The sequence below is a fragment of the Notamacropus eugenii genome, chromosome 5 (assembly GCF_028372415.1).
Source record: "Notamacropus eugenii isolate mMacEug1 chromosome 5, mMacEug1.pri_v2, whole genome shotgun sequence".
NCBI lineage: Eukaryota > Metazoa > Chordata > Mammalia > Diprotodontia > Macropodidae > Notamacropus > Notamacropus eugenii.
The window spans coordinates 153568469-153584624 of NC_092876.1; the positions used below are offsets into that span (position 1 = coordinate 153568469).

General features: G+C 37.5%; 1 protein-coding gene across 1 annotated transcript in view; it reads left to right on the top strand.

Moving 5' to 3' along the window:
• MMP27 (matrix metallopeptidase 27) overlaps positions 1 to 14869 on the top strand; it is a 29877-nt gene extending 15008 nt beyond the window's left edge. The window contains exons 5-10 of the mRNA XM_072611250.1: positions 1904 to 2065; positions 2259 to 2379; positions 3164 to 3294; positions 4412 to 4571; positions 5000 to 5103; positions 10475 to 14869. Coding sequence (XP_072467351.1) covers positions 1904 to 2065; positions 2259 to 2379; positions 3164 to 3294; positions 4412 to 4571; positions 5000 to 5103; positions 10475 to 10716 — 920 coding nt within the window. The 3' untranslated portion in view covers positions 10717 to 14869. The remainder of the gene's footprint in view (positions 1 to 1903; positions 2066 to 2258; positions 2380 to 3163; positions 3295 to 4411; positions 4572 to 4999; positions 5104 to 10474) is intronic.
• The last annotated feature ends 1287 nt before the right edge of the window (positions 14870 to 16156 follow it).

Below are 16156 nucleotides of genomic sequence, written 5' to 3' on the forward strand. Positions count from 1 at the left end.
ATTGTGGGGAGGACATTTCACTAAGATCAGTCAGTCACTTAAGAGTCAACAACATTTATTAAGTGCCAAGCATTGTGCTAAGCACTGGAGATACAAAGAAAGGCAAAAGATAGTCTAACAGGGGAGAGAAAATACAAAAGAAAAAAACTATATGCATATGCAAAATATATACAGGATCATTTGGTGAGACGTACCACAGGAAAGAAAATACCATCAAGAAGAACTGGAAAAGACTTCTTGAAAAATGAAGGATTTTTGCTGAAACTTGCATAAAACTAAGGAAAGCAGGAGATAAAGATGAAAAGGAAGAGTGTTCTAGGCATGAAAGATGGCCAGTGAATTTTCACTGAGTTGAGATGAAGTGTCTTGTTTGAGGAACAGCACAGAAGCCAGTCCCTGGACTGAAAAGTATAGGTTGAGATATAAAGTGTAAGAAGATTGAAAAGGTAGGAAGATTTGAGTTATGAAGGACTTTGAATGCCAAAAAGATGACTTTGTATCCTGGAGGTGAACAAAAGTGACTCAAGTTTATTGAATGAGGGAGGAGAAGCAGTGTGTGTTTCTGTGTATGTATGTGTGTGACATGGTCAGAACTAAACTTTAGGAAGATCAATTTGACTGCTGAGTGGAGAATGAGCTCAGTTAGGTTGATATTTAAGGCAGGGAAACCAATCAGTAAGTTTTTGCAATAGTCCAAGAGTGAGGTGATGAGGGCCTTCAGCTGAGTGGTGGTGGTGCCAGTGGAGAAAACAGGATTTACACACAAGATGTTACAGAGGTAAAATCCACAGAATGATAGGCATGAACAGAATGGGAATAAAAATGCCAATTAAGAAATTGCTTGATAGAAAAGAAAATGGGCTGGTCCTATGGCAAGAACAATGGACAACAGATTGACAGAAAATGTTCCACTGGTATTCTCAGGTTATCAGAAGAAAGTGGTGAGGGACTCTGATCCACTGGCAAACTTATGGAAGGATATGGACAAAAGGCACATAATCATAGGCAGATATAGCTGGGTTATAATTATGAGTGAATGGTTCTGAGTTTCCCAAACTTATTTGACTTCATCCTTTTCAAAAACAATTACTTAGCACCTCCCTGGAAATCTACTTTCTTTAGCCCTTTAACATTTTTTTTAAAATTTACATCATTTCAAACTACTATCACCACCCCACTACCCCATCATCAATCCAGCATCCCCTAGGAGCAATATCGCCCTTTTTGGCAAACTATGGAAATCAATGAGTTTATAAATCCACATGACTATTTGAGTGGTGCTATCAGCAGCATCTTCAAAGATACAGGATAGTAGTCTACAGTCCTAACAGTAAATAATTGTTGGTTGTCTTCCTAGCATAGCAATCATAGGGATCTCTGAAACTCCCTTGGGCAGAAACATAAGGAAAAATTTTATTTGGGACAGTTCAGTTAGAGGAGGGGTGAGACCTTTCGCTGCTTCTAGAATGTGATGAGAGGATGATGAGCAGTTGCGGTGGTCTAAGGAGTTTCTCTCTCAGGCTACAGACCCTGAAGGAGAGGAAATATATGATCCTCAGGCTTCCTTTTTTTATCTAATCCTTGTTAATCAGGTGCTTCATAGCTGTTTGTACACAAGAGTACAAGTGCTGTCAAACATCTTTTCCATTTCAGTCCTTGGGGCAAAAGACTAACAACCCCACCTACCCTATATAGGATTTGTATTTACATAATGATTTGAGTGTTTTATCCCCCTTTAGATTGTGAGATCCTTCAGAGAAAAGGCTGTTTTGGCCATTCTTTGTCTTCATGCTGCTTGGTACAGTACCTGGCATATAGTAGAAAAACAGGCAGCTCTTAATAAGCACTTGTTGACTGACTGGCTAATCGCCTCTTTCTTTCCTTCCTCTTTTTTTTTTTTAAGGATTCAACTTGTTTCTTGTAGCTGCTCATGAGTTTGGCCATTCCCTGGGCCTCTCCCATTCCAATGATCCAAGTGCCTTGATGTTCCCAAATTATGCCTTCATTGATCCCAGCAAATCTCCCCTTTCTCAGGATGATATCAAGGGCATTCAGGCCATCTATGGTAAGTGGAGTTCTAGACTTTGCACAAAGGTGTTGAACAAGAAGACTTTCAGAAAGGAAATTAGGTAAATCATTTCTTAAATTTTTTTCATAAAAAAACTCCCATTGTGCAAGCCTCATCTGTACTCATGTTATTTCCTCACATTCTTGTCATTCATTATGGCTGTTTCAAATGTCTTGCTCTTTCACTGAAGGATCCTCATCTAAGGTACCTGCTAAGCCAAAAAGACCCACTATCCCCCAAGCTTGTGACCCTAATTTGACTTTCGATGCTGTCACCACCTTCCGCAGAGAAGTAATGTTCTTTAAAGACAGGTAAACCATTTTTCTCTCAACAAGGTCTCTTCCTCTTCTGGAATTTGCTGTCTTTAAATGAATTTTTGTTTTATTGAATACCCACCATGCCAAAGGGTGAAGTGTCTATTTGAAACAATTATTTTACAGGATACTGCACAAGTCTTTAAATCTGGTCCTAGAACACTATATTCTGTGGTAGGGACTTGTGCCATATTGAATTAGGCTTTGATCAACCATAGTAGCTCAGTTTTGTTCTTTATGTAATTTCTGCATTTGTCAAAAGACTCCTAATTTTTAGTGTTCAAGTAGACCCAGGAGAACTACCTGGATAACTAGATTAGAGAACTTTCCTGGTTTGGATGACAGGCAGATTAGACAACCTCCAAAGTACCTTCAAAAGTTAAGACAGACTCTAGCATTCTGTGGTGGCAAAGAAGACATTTTTCATTCCAACAAATGCCAGAGCTGAAAGGGCCATCCCAGAATGCCAACCCTAAGCAACCCCTAGACCTTATGTTCCTAGAGTTGTGGTCCTGTCTGAGAAATTCCTTCACTAGTAGACACTCTTTAGAGAGTCCATAAGGAACACAATCTCTTCTGACCGGTCCACAGAAATAAAAATAAGTTCATTTCCCTTTAGGATTCCTAACTGAGGGTAGTTTCAATGCTATTGCACCTATTAGAGATACACAAGAGATTCTTATAAATTATGATGGTGGTGATTATGGACACTTACATGCATCTCATTGCCATCAACATCTATGCTCTATATACGTATAAGATTGTTTTGTGTCTGAAACAGGCATTTGTGGAGAATTTATTATGAAGTCTCAGAAGTTGAATTTGAATTAATCTCTTCATTTTGGCCATCTCTGCCAGATGGTATTCAAGCTGCATATGAAAATGACAGGGATGAAACTGTGATTTTTAAAGGTAACTCCTTTCATTATATCTCTCTGTCATTTGTGGCTAATTTAAATATTAGGAAAACAGATATCACCATTGATCCAGAATTAAAGTGCTTCCCTATTATAAAGTCAAAACACACCACACACTGTGCTAATTACTTTACAAATATCTCATTTAATCTTCACAACAACCCTAGGGGGTTATTATCCCATTTTTAAGCTGATGAAAGAAGTTTATGTAGCTTGTCCAGGGCCACACAGCTGCTGCTGAGGTCATATTTGAAATCAGATCTCTCTGACTCTAAACCCAGTGCTCTATTCATGGAACCACTGATTTGCCCTCACTTTGAGCTTAGCTTCTTAATCATAAAGAAAATTATAACAAGTACATCATAAGGTATCTCCAATATGTGCATGTATGTATTTCTGAGATGACAGCTGAAATACAGTGTGAAGAGCATTTGACTTGGAATCAGAAGACCTGACTTTGATTTTGTCTCTGTCACTCAATTGCTAAGTGACCTTGGACAAGACCCTTGACTTCTCATTCTCTCAGTTTCTAAACCTGTAAAATGTGGTGGTAATATTTGTACTAACTATCTCAAAGGACTATGCTGAAGAGTATAAGACAACGTGCATATGTTAAAGTTGTATCTACAAATATCAGGTCTTTTGTATACAGCTCTGAAATTAAATATCAACATACCTACGACCTGTGTGAGTATCATAAGAACTGAGACCTTTTCCTAAAAAATATTAATAGCATGCATTTCCCCTCCATGCTGTTTGGCTTTTATTTGGCTTCCAATAAGAATACACATCTTTAGTGGTACTTTGGATATGCTCAGACTAATGTGGCTATTTTGACTTCTACAACTAGTCAAAGTTGACCATGCAAATCAAAGTATTTTCCCTAGGTAAACATAGCCTCAAGGTATTTTCTAGAGGTAGATGCTTATCTCCCTAAATCTACTGATTTGATAAGCAGAAGGAGAAGGTTGGATATGAAGGGAATAAAATAAATAATTATGTTGGTGTGCAGAATTGACCTTGTGATCTAAAGATTTTTCATGACTCTTAAGACAATTATTTTTCACCCTGAGAACAAGATATTCAAAGATTATCTCTTTTTCTCACTCTAGATGCAAATTTCTGGATGATCAATTCATATACCATTCTGCCAGGTTATCCCAAGCCCATCTATGACCTTGGCTTTTCAAGGCGCACAAAAAAGATAGATGCTGCTCTCTTCAACAAGAGGACAAGAAAAACTTATTTCTTTGTTGAAGATAAGTACTGGAGGTAAAAGCAGAATGCACTGTTCTTTGTTTATCCTAGAGTGAAAAGTGCCCATAGAGCTTCTAGGTCCTTAGAGAGGAAGCAAGATATTTCAGTATTGGCTTATATTCTTTGTAGTGCATGTTTTGATCAAAAGAAATTTTGCTGTCAGCATCTTTTGGGGCACATGCCATGTACCAATTACAAATATCTAGATCAGAAGGCACCTCAGGGTCCACCTAGTTCAATCCACTCCTGAATTAGAAGACCCTCTCAAAGAAACCCAACAAACGGTGAACCAAACTCTCCTTGAAGAAGAACCTAGTATCTTCTGCAGCAACCTATTCTACCTCACTCACATTAGCTTCAATTGTTAGGAACTGTTTCCCTTAAATAAATTCTAAGTTTTTCTCTTTGAAACTTCTAGTTCTTGCTTAATTTTTTTATTGCAGATATGATGAAATAAGTCAATCCATGGAAAAAGGCTACCCTAGACGGATAGCAGGACTCTTTCCAGGAATTGGTCTCCCAGTTGATGCTGCATTCCAGTATAAGAGTAAGTAGAAATGCCAAGCAGTTAGGATAGATGGGAAATAGAACTATTCTAAATGAGTAAAAGTATGAATCCTTCTTAAAAATATGTACTTTCATGGCTTTCAAGAATTTGCCATAGACAAGAGAAACAGGTGATTTTGGTATCTTTGATGCTAAGGGAAGGATATCCAGTATATGAGAATAGACAATGGAATCAAATGCTACCAAGAAGTCAAGGAGTATGAGAAATGGGAAAAAAGGCCACCAGATATAAAATTTAGGAAGTCATTGGTGGCTTGCGTAAACACAGATTCACTAAAATAGTGTGGTAAAAAAGGGCATCATAAGGGAGGATAAGCTAAGAATAGTGAGGAAGTAAAACCATTGTATATAAGCAACATTCTGAATAAATCACTATTAAAAGGGAAAAGAGAGATGACATAATCATTGAATGGAGTAGAAAGGTCAAGGGAAGGCTTTATTTTTTTGAGAGTAGTTCACCCTCTCTCCCCTAGACTGGAATTTCAGTAGCCACTCATGCCAATTCTACTGTTGATTGGCACAGAAGCATTGACCTTCTCCATTTCCAGAATGGGCCCAATCTTCACTTCCTTGACCAGCCTGGTAGCCCTTCTGCTCCTACAGGCTCATCATCATGAAGCTGGAGTTAGTAAGGATGCACATTTGGCTTTAGCTTTACTATATCTCAAAACTCCTCAGCTCAAGCAATACACTGACCCCAACCACCTCAGTAGCAGGGCATATACATAGGTACATGGCATGACACTCAGTTAAGAAAAAACTTTTTTGGATATGGGAGATATGATTATTTTTGTTGGAGTATGGTAAGGAACCACTGGTGAAAAAGAAATTGACAATGCTTAAAATAGAAATAATAATAATAACAAGAGTAGTACTGGAAGAAGTAACAGCAGCACAGCAGAAGCACCAACACATAAGAATTATGTAGTAATGTCACTGAAGAAGACAATGTTGAGAGGAGTGATTTGACTAGGCCAACATAGAACAAGGGAATTCCAAACTGAAGGTGATTCAATCTTGAAACTAATGGGAGGGATCGCTTTATAAGAGGACAAGATTTGAAAAGAATAGAAAAAAATCACAGAAAAATTTAATAATCACTCCAAAGTGATTGAAACTGCTGTAACACCTACCTACCCACATGTTTTATTTTCCCTTCTTTATACAATTCTTATGACAATAATCTTCAACTAGAGAATCCTTTCACAACTGATTCTCTTCAATAAGTCATGGCTTCATAGTCATTCATCTGACTGCAAGTTGCAGAGAACAAGATCCTCCCTGCACTTAGTATTTGTAATTATTTTTAAAAAAATCTTTGACTCAGTAGAACAAAAGGCAACCTTAGAAGCTCTCCTCCAACAAGGAGTCTTTTGTGCCCACATTAAGATTATATAAACTTTCCTGATAAGTGAAACTATAGAGATAAAAGTTTCAGTGACTTTGATTGTTACTGTCAAGTAGGGTAAAAAATAAGGAGACATATCCTTATAAGTTGTTCCTCACTATCATGGAGGATGCCCTGCTCACGATACAAATAGAGGAAAGATTCTCCAATGATTCTGTTTGCAGAGGATAGTGTTTGATTACATCAAACTCCGAAAGACTGCAGGGTCTCTTCAAAGAGATCCCAAGATTATTTAAAAGAGTTTGGTCTAACAGTTCACCTAGGAAAAACAAAATGGATGAAAAAAGATTGTTGTTCAAACTGTGACATATCATTGTATCATCAGATCTTTGAGTTAGTATGTCAGTTACATATAGTTAGGATGCACATTCTGGGTGGGCAATGAATTGAATGCAAAAATAAATAGAAGGGAGAGTACAGACAATTGCATTTTGGAAATTGTACAGTCGTTTTAAGATGTCAAACCAGTTCTCAACACAAAAACCTATGCAATAACATACATGATCTCCTGGCAATGTTGTAAGGCTCAAAACCTTAGAATACCACAGTATCTGGAGAATCAAAGTCACGGCTAACTCAAAAGGAGATGAATATTCAGTGGGTATATAACTGACTAAAGAAGATTTTCAGTGATGACCAGTATGAAATAAATGGCAAAAAGGAATATTGTTAAGGAAATATATGATTTCAAAATAAGGAAAGTTCAAAACAAGAACAATTAATAAAAAATAGATGGTCCAAGAGTGCCACTGTCACCCATATCTCCAGATATGTCACCCATTGTTCCAGAGATAGGGACTGTCTTTACTTACTAAGCCTGTTCTACTTTGAGACAGCTCTAATTGTTGGAACTTTTTCAGTATATTGAGCTGAGACCCACCTCTTTACAATTTCCATATCTTTTTTTTTTACTTTGTTTTGCCCTCTGGAAGTAGTCAGAGGAAATCTAGTCACTTTCCTATATGACCATTCTTCAGATGGAAGACCTATCACAAAGACTGAATTTATTTTACATTAAGCTCTAGCAAGGAAACAGACCAAAGAAGAGATGGGACTCTCACTTGTAATGGATAGAATTATGATAATGTATGATGAAGAGAATGCAAAATTACTAATTTTTTTGTTTTATTTTTTTTAATCTAGAAAAGATATTTTTGGATTCATGAGAGAGCAAAATTATTAAAAAGAGAGCTGTACCCCCGAGAGAAATGAGGATATAGCATCTATCCTCAAAGAGCTCATATTACTAAATGAACTATAACCTTATTTACTGAAATGACTTGTGTCAATACTGGGCTGCTACCAGGGATCTCTAAAAAACTGTGGAGAATAGGAAAGGGACTGAAGTATGTAATATGAGAATATTTTGTCTACAAATTATAGGTTGCAGAACTTGACTTTGATTCCTTACAAATATTCTAAAAATATTATAAAAGGGATGGTTTGTGAGCATTTAAGGAAGAAGAGGAATTGATTACTTCTTACTGATTACTAGAAGCCACCATGACTTCACTAAGAACAGGCATACCAATGTAACTTCATTTTCTATTCTGATAGGGACATTATACTGCTAGGTCAGGGGAATGCCACAGACTACTATACGTAGATTTCAGCAAAGTATTTTACCAACAGTTATGCTAAATTAAGGATGTGGTGGAGAAATGTTGCCTAAACAAAAGTAAGGTTAGGTGGATATGGAACCAATCAGATGACCTGAAAAGTAACCATTAGAGGGTTGATATCAACCTATAAGGAGAATTATAGTAGAGTGCCCCCAAGATCATTCCTCTCTTTGCTGTTGGAAATCTTTATCAATAATTTAACAGCATAGATAATCTGCTTACCAAATTTAATGCAAAGCTAGGAAGGATAGAAAACTTGTGGGATGACAGTGTAAGAATTCAAAAGGGTCTTGATAAAGATCCCTAAAGATGGGCCAAACTTAGTAAAGTATAATTTAATAGAGATAAATTTACATTCCTAAATTTGGACTTTTCATAATTAACCGCACAAGTATATGATAGGGAGTTGTGGTTAGACAACAGCTTATATGAAAAAATATCTGAGTTTTGGTATTTTGCAAGCACAAGATGAGTCAAGTGTGTTTTACAAGTTAAAAAAAATGCTATCATGAAGTTTGGCTGCATAAGGGAAGGATGGTTCCTGGGTTTAGGGAAGTGATCATCTCACTGTGTTTCATGCTGCTCAGTTCTCCACTAGAATATTGCCTTCAGTTCTGGCTGACAAATTTTAGGAAGGATTTGATGAATTACAGCATGTCCAGTGACAACTAAAAGAATAGTGAGAAGGACCAGATACTTTACTACAAGAAGCTGTTCTTGCCCTTCATTCTCAAAGAGAACCATGACATCAAGAAGGTGATGCCATGACATGTAAAGTGAAGTGGATTTAAGTGAGGGAGAGCTGTGCAAAGTCACTAGCCTCACTTTCTCTTCCAGAACCATCTGGATCCAGTGGCAAGATATAGATCAAGACAATTGGAGATGGCCCTGAATGGAGACCTTTTTAAGCTAAGATCTTTAACAGGTCTCAGTCTGACTTGAGGCAACACACATTTAGTGATTAAGGCTATATAAATGAGGCAAAACACTTAGTAAAAGACAAAAAGTCAATCTGGGAGGGGAACACCATCAGGGTTTCTGGCCAAACGGAAACAATTGTCATTTACATTCACTGAGCCAAGCAGAGCCCAAGCAATGACCAAGTGGCGTTTAGCCTAGGACCTATTGTTGGCCAATCAACAAGAGCCAGAGTGATTTGGGTTTAAGGATGGTCCATAAGAAATATATCTAGCCCATAAACCCCAAGCTATCTTGGGAGGCTTCAACCATCAAAATTTATATTCCTTTGAACAAAGCACCCACAGGTAAGACTTTGTGGACTGAAGAAAGGAAAAGAAAAAAGAGAGAGGGAAAGAGAAAAAAAGGAATGAAGAAAGGAAGGAAGAGAGAAAGGGAGGAAAGAAGACAGGAAGGAAGAAAAAGAAAGAAACAAACAAAAAAGAGGGAGGGTGGAAAGAAAGGGAAGGGAAGGAGAGAGCTTTGTTGCCCAACTGGCCAGTTCCAGTTGGGTCCCCAGTGGAGTAGCTGTTACTACTACTACTCACAGGTGTTGTTCATCCTTTGTTCTCAAAGAGGACTATAACATCATGGAGGTGATGTCATGACATAAAAATGAATTGGATTTAAGTGAGGCAGGGCTGTGCAAAGTCTCCTCTGGAGACAGTTGGGTCTACTGGCAAGATATAGATGAGGTTAACTGGAGATGGCCCTCTGCAGAAGGATTAATGCAGGAACTAAGGCTATTTAGCATGGAGAAAATACAAGGACATGATAACTATTTTCAGTGTTCCAGGACAGAACCAGGAGTGGATGTTACAGAAAGTCTTTGATGTAAAAGCAAACTTTCTAACAGTTTAAGTTATCCAAAATTGGATCAGGCTGCCTAGGAATGGAAGGGGCTCTGCTTCTCTGTAAGTCTTTAAATGGGCTCTAGATGTTATAGCTTTTGTTCAGTCATTTCAATAATGTTCAACTCTTTGGGACATCATCTGGGGTTTTCTTGGCAAAGGTCATTCTCCAATTCATTTTACAGATGAGGTTAACAGGGGTTAGTGACTAGCCCAGAACCACACAGCTAGTAAGTGTCTGAGGTCAGATTTGAACTCAGGAACATGAGTCTTCCTGTCTCTAGGCCTTTTACTATCCACTTCAGCACTTAGCTGCCTACTTCAGGTTCTGTCAGTGATAATGTAGAGGAGATTGCTGTTCAGGGGCAGTTGGTCTAGATCAGCAGTTCTCAAAATATTTGGTCTGGGGACCCTTTTATGCTCTTAAAACTATTAAGAACCTCTCAGAGTGAGAGATAGAGACATGATTATTTAGCTGCATGAGGTAATAATGGGACTTAATTTTCTTTCTAGGATTCTTCTATTTCTTCAGTGGGACAAAACAATTTGAGTTTAACCCTGTTACCAAGAATGTTACTCGAGTTTTGAAGGCCAACAGCTGGTTCAAGTGTCAGAAAACATTAAACTCATCACCTTACGGTTTTAGCCAGGAAAAAAATTCAAATTCAAAATCAGTACAAGTGATTTCTCAACAGAGTTTTATATTACTTATTTACTGTATTGCTTATCTTCTGACAGAAATCTACAAAAGATGAAAGAATTGTCACATAATATAGAAGGGATTTCAAAAAGTCATCAGTTCTAGACTTGTGCGCCAAAATGTGCCAGAATCATTCCAGATGAATGACCATAAATCCCTTCATTAAAGAATATGGATGGTGACTCTATGACCTTTGGGAGTTACCAGGTTCAGTGTTTTATTATACTTAGCATTAAGAAGTTATTAAAGCTCCCGTATGAGAATTCCAGTATTTTGTTGGCATAAAGAAGACTTGAGTAAGTGACAAGTAATGACCAAATTCTAAAGAAATTTATTAAACCAAACTCAAAATTCTTTTTCAACTAGATCAAATAATTCAGTCTAACTATAACTTAAAAGTTTTAAAACTGAATAATGGACAGATTGCTCTCGTGTGACCCTGAACAATAGATATTTGACTTGAGGCATGTGAATGTGAAAAGTGTCTTTTCTGATGTTTATCATTCCTCTTGTAAACCATGTTCTTGGATACCCTTCACTTCTAATAATAACTGACACTTATACAGTGCTCTAAAGTTTGCAAACTGCTTTGCATATATTTTATCACTTGAGCCTCATAATAACCCTGTGAGATAGGTACTACAGGTATTATTACCCATATTTTACAGATGAGAAAATGGAGGCTCAGAGAATTTAAGTGATTTCACAAAAATCAAACAACTGATTAAACGTCAGAGGCAAGATTTCAACCGTAGTCTTCCTGACTCAACGTCACTCAAACACACAGTTCTGTTTCTGGCATTTGTTTTTTCGCACCATTAGTCACCAACCCAAATTCTAGATCTTTTCTTAGTAGCAAAGCCCTCTGTGCATTATCCTGGAAAATGTGAGAATCTCATTCTCATTTAATGTTAATTGGATGTGAATATAGGAACTACATGCCACTAGAGACGGAGTACAGAAACTGAAAAATGTCACAGGTACTATACATCTTTACTAGACTCATTCTTACTTGCCATGTGAATATTTATTTTCCCTGAGATCAGAATTTTTCAGATTAACGAAGGCATTTTAGTGAATCTCATCTAATATTCATAGCCCAAATTTCTGCATAGCTGAACAGGTTGATAGAATGTATTCCTTACTGAAATCATGTGAGGTAGGTAGTGGAAATGTAGTCAATCCCCATTTTACAGATAAGGAAACTGAGTCTCCAAATGGTGACGTAACTAGTCAAAGGTTATACAGCTCATATGTGAGAAGCCAGGACTTGAACCCAGATTTTTTCACTAGAAACTCAATACTCATGATGCCACACTGCTGCCTAAAGCTTTGCACCACCTGTAAGGTAAAAACTATTTTTTAAATATAATGTCTCTCTTATTAGACACAATAAATATTTGTTGAATGAATGGATTTGCTTTTGTTACCATGGAGTAGGGAAGGGGGAGAGGGAGAAAGACTTACGCACTCAATAAAAAACATAAACGTAGATGAATGTAGAGCTGGAAAGAACCTCCGATGCCATTTAATAACCTCAGCTTATAGCTAAGGAAACTGAGACTCAAGGAGATTAATCACCTTAAGGTCCTCTGACTTTAACTCAGTACTTTTTCTAGCATACCATACTGTTTCCCACACATAGGTGGTACTATCCCCAAAACAGCTTAATTTGGTTTTTAAAATTCCAGATTGCTATTCTCTTTAACTTTTAAAAAAGAGAATCCTCATAGGAAAGATCAAGAATGATCAAGAATGGAAGAGGGTCAATTTCTTGGAATATTATAGGATCATAGGTTGAGAGCTAGAGGAGACAGAGTTCATCTTGTCGAAAATCAAATATTGTTCTGATTAGGAAACAGACCCAGGGGGCTTAAAAGACTTATTCAATGTTACACAGGTAGTAATTGGCAGAGCCAGGATTGGTACCCAGATTCTCAGACTTTAATACCTCTTTCCTTACCCTTTACCATTCTGACTCCTACTATTTACTTCTGCTTAAAAAAATCCAGACATATCTCTTCAGATTTCTAATATGGATCTAAATATTAGAACTATTAGAATGAGAGTTAGGTGGCATAGTAAATAGACCATTGAACCTGGAGGCAGAAAGACCTGAGTTTAACTATGACCTCAGATACTTACTAGCTGTGTGGCCCTGGGTAAATTACTTAACGTCTGTATGCCTCAGTTTTCTCATCTGTAAAATGGAGACCATGATAGCACCTACATCCCAGGATATTGTCAGAACAAAATGAGGTTATTTGTTTAAAGCTCTTTGCAAATTTTAAATATATAAATGTATAAGCTACAATACATAAATATATCAAAGGACATATAAATATCATCTATATTAATAATCATTATCATTATTATTATGATTAAAGAGATTTGAAGAAAGGCAGTGGGTGCAACCTTCTCTCACCCCATTTGAACAAATGGAAAACCAAGACTGGAACTGGGCTATGTATGTGTGACCTCAAGTAAGTTATTCCATTTCTCCAAGCTCCAGGATCATGCCAGATGATCTCCTAACTTTAGATCTATGATGCTATTGTTGTATAAGTCCTCATGGACAAATGGCTGAGCTCAGAAAGAGATGAGTAGGCTCCTTGGTTATCCCTCTACGGTGCTCCATAGCTGACAGAAAACATGACATTGTGACATTTATCATTCTGTCTTGGAGATCTCACCCATATAAACCATGTTGATCCAAGATAGTAAAATTTAATCATCACCATGGAAGGGAAATGAAAGCATATTCATCAAGCAGAGATAACTTTTTCACCCCTTATCTCAAGACAAAGAAAGAAATGTATTAAAGGTGGGCCTCAGAAATGAATCACTTACTCAGAAAGCTGATTTTGTGTATTGACTTGTGGAGATTTTTGATTCAACCTTGTTAAGACCACACTTTTATAACTGTACTTGAAATCCATTCCCTCAGATGTTTGTCTTTAGGTTCTAGGGAAGTTCCTAAATAGATAAATCTTTGTCTATAGACTATGCTTTTAGGGTGTTTTTCCCTATATCTGAGCTACAAAGCTGCATCCAATGCACAATCACATATATTCTGTCCCCATTCAACATTCATTCTAAACCTGTCCACCTTCAGAGCATGTGCCAGAAGTGTATTCAACTTATTTATTCAATTTTCATTTTTATTGTGTTTTGAGATCACCCAGGAAAAGAACTGAAAAAAATAAAAGAAGTGTTAAAAATAATTTAGGGAAATATATCATTTTTCAGAAAGAAAGACAGAAAGAAAAAAAGTAGTGTCAGAGATATGGGAGGAAAACAATTGCAAAACCTAAGGAAGTAGACAAAAAGGGGACTCATCACCAGAAGCAAATCCTGCAAAAAGTGAAGGATGATGGGTAAAAGCAAAGGCCATTGAATTTGGCAGTTTGAGTTTCTGCTCTGCCTGGAGCAGGATTCCCTATAGTGCTAAACTTCATTTCCATTGTAACTTTAAAGAGAACTTTCACAATGTCTGTAACCCTAAAGTTCTCAATGAAGAAGGAGAAGTTCAAATGCCTTGCTATGTGAAATCACTTAGGTGGCATCTACTTGTACTTCCAAATATGTACAAAAAAGTGAAGACATCTATACTACAAATCTGAGGACAACCTGAAAAAAGCTTCTGCTAATGACTTGTGCCGTTATTGGTATTCAAAATTCAACTGACGTGTCATTTCACTCACTGTTTCTGACAAGCATGATGTTTTAAAATTTGCTGCTGCCAAGGGTGCCACGCCTATTGTTGGGAATATTACACTGGATATTTTCACTCCCCAGAGCCAGGCAGCTTTCTGAGAGCTTATCCTCCTGTTAGTTATTAATCTCATCAGCCATCAGTGGAAGTCATGGGTTTATGTTAGCCTTCCAACTATTACACTGTGTCACAGACTCTCCTCTTTGGTATATGGATACTGCCATTTCATAGAACTATACACTTACTCATTGGATCTGATGTAGTGGATGCTGGTCCATGAAATCCTTGTTATATATATGGTACCAAACTTTGTGAACACCCATGAGAGGTTTGTCTGATTTTGACTTTTAGTGGGGTCCAGAGAAGATTGGAAAGGAGTAAGTAGTAGCTGAAAAGGCAGGATTCACTGCTTTTCTACCTGAGCTTACACATTGCTTTGAAGGAGTAGAAGGGTCAGGGGGGCCCGTCTGATACCCCACTGAAGATGGGAGTATTCGACCTGTTACTGAAGACTGGTCCACAGCTCCCACTGGGTAGGAGCTATTACAGAATGGTATTAAGTTTTAGCCCAGATTACTTAATAATGCTGAAATAAATTGAATAATAATAGTTTCTTACCATCATCTTTCTCCCCACTCCCAGGAATCTGGTGACTTATCAGAAAGAACAGACACAGAAGTTTTGAGGTTGTGAGGAAATAAACATTCATTGAATGCCTAATGTGTGCCAAACACTTCACAAATATTGTTTCATTCGATAACCCTGGAAGGCAGGTGCTATTATTATCCCCACTTCACAACTGAGGAAAACTGAGGCAGATAGAAGCTAAATGACTTACCCGGAAGCCTATAACTTGTAAATGTCTGAGACTGGATTCGAATTAAGTGTTCCTGACTCTAGAGTCAATGCTCTATCTATTGCACATGATATGCCTCTCTATAACTCAAGAAAAGCTGAGAAAATTCATAAATATAATTTTCTCAGTAGAATAGAAAAAGGATCAGCCACTGAGTGTGGAGGAGGACTGTGTGGACTTCAGAAGAGTAGAAAAAGTTTAAAATGGGTGCTATGGGGCAAGTAAAAGGAGGGTCAGCTTGTAATAGGAGGTTGGAGTCAGACTGCAAAGGACGTTAAATGCCAAACAGAGGACTTGGTATTGTAACGTAGAGGCAATATGAACCTACAGAAACTTCCTGAGGAAGGAAATGATGCCACGGTCAGCTCCTTCAAATGATTCCCAAATGCCATGATTCTCAGTCTTCTTTCCATCCTACTCACTGTCCTCATACAACCTAAACTGTTCATGCTCAGAAACTTGACCACCAGACAATGAATTTGGAGAGTCCTAGTAACTGATGAAGCTGTCAAGGTGAGGAAGGTTTGCAATCTGCATCAATGGAAGGAATACCAATGAAACCAGAGCTGCCCTAAAATCTAGACACATCTGCTTAGTCATCATAGTCTGTTGCTCATGAACCATAAACCCTTCCTTACAATATAAAAAACGTTAAAGGAACCATTACTTGTCATCAGGCTGTCATCTGATTCAGCAATTGGAAAACACTGTGGCTTTCAAATTTACCTTTGAATACTGGGGACACAGTGTTTATATAAAAGTCTCAGGCTCTTATTAATACTGATATGAACTAATCTGCTAGATTGTAAACTGCTTGAGGACAAGGACTGCCTTTTGCTTCTATTTATATCCTCTACACTTAGCACAGTGCCTAGCCCACAGCAGACATTTAACAAATGTTTATTGATTGATTGATTGATTGAT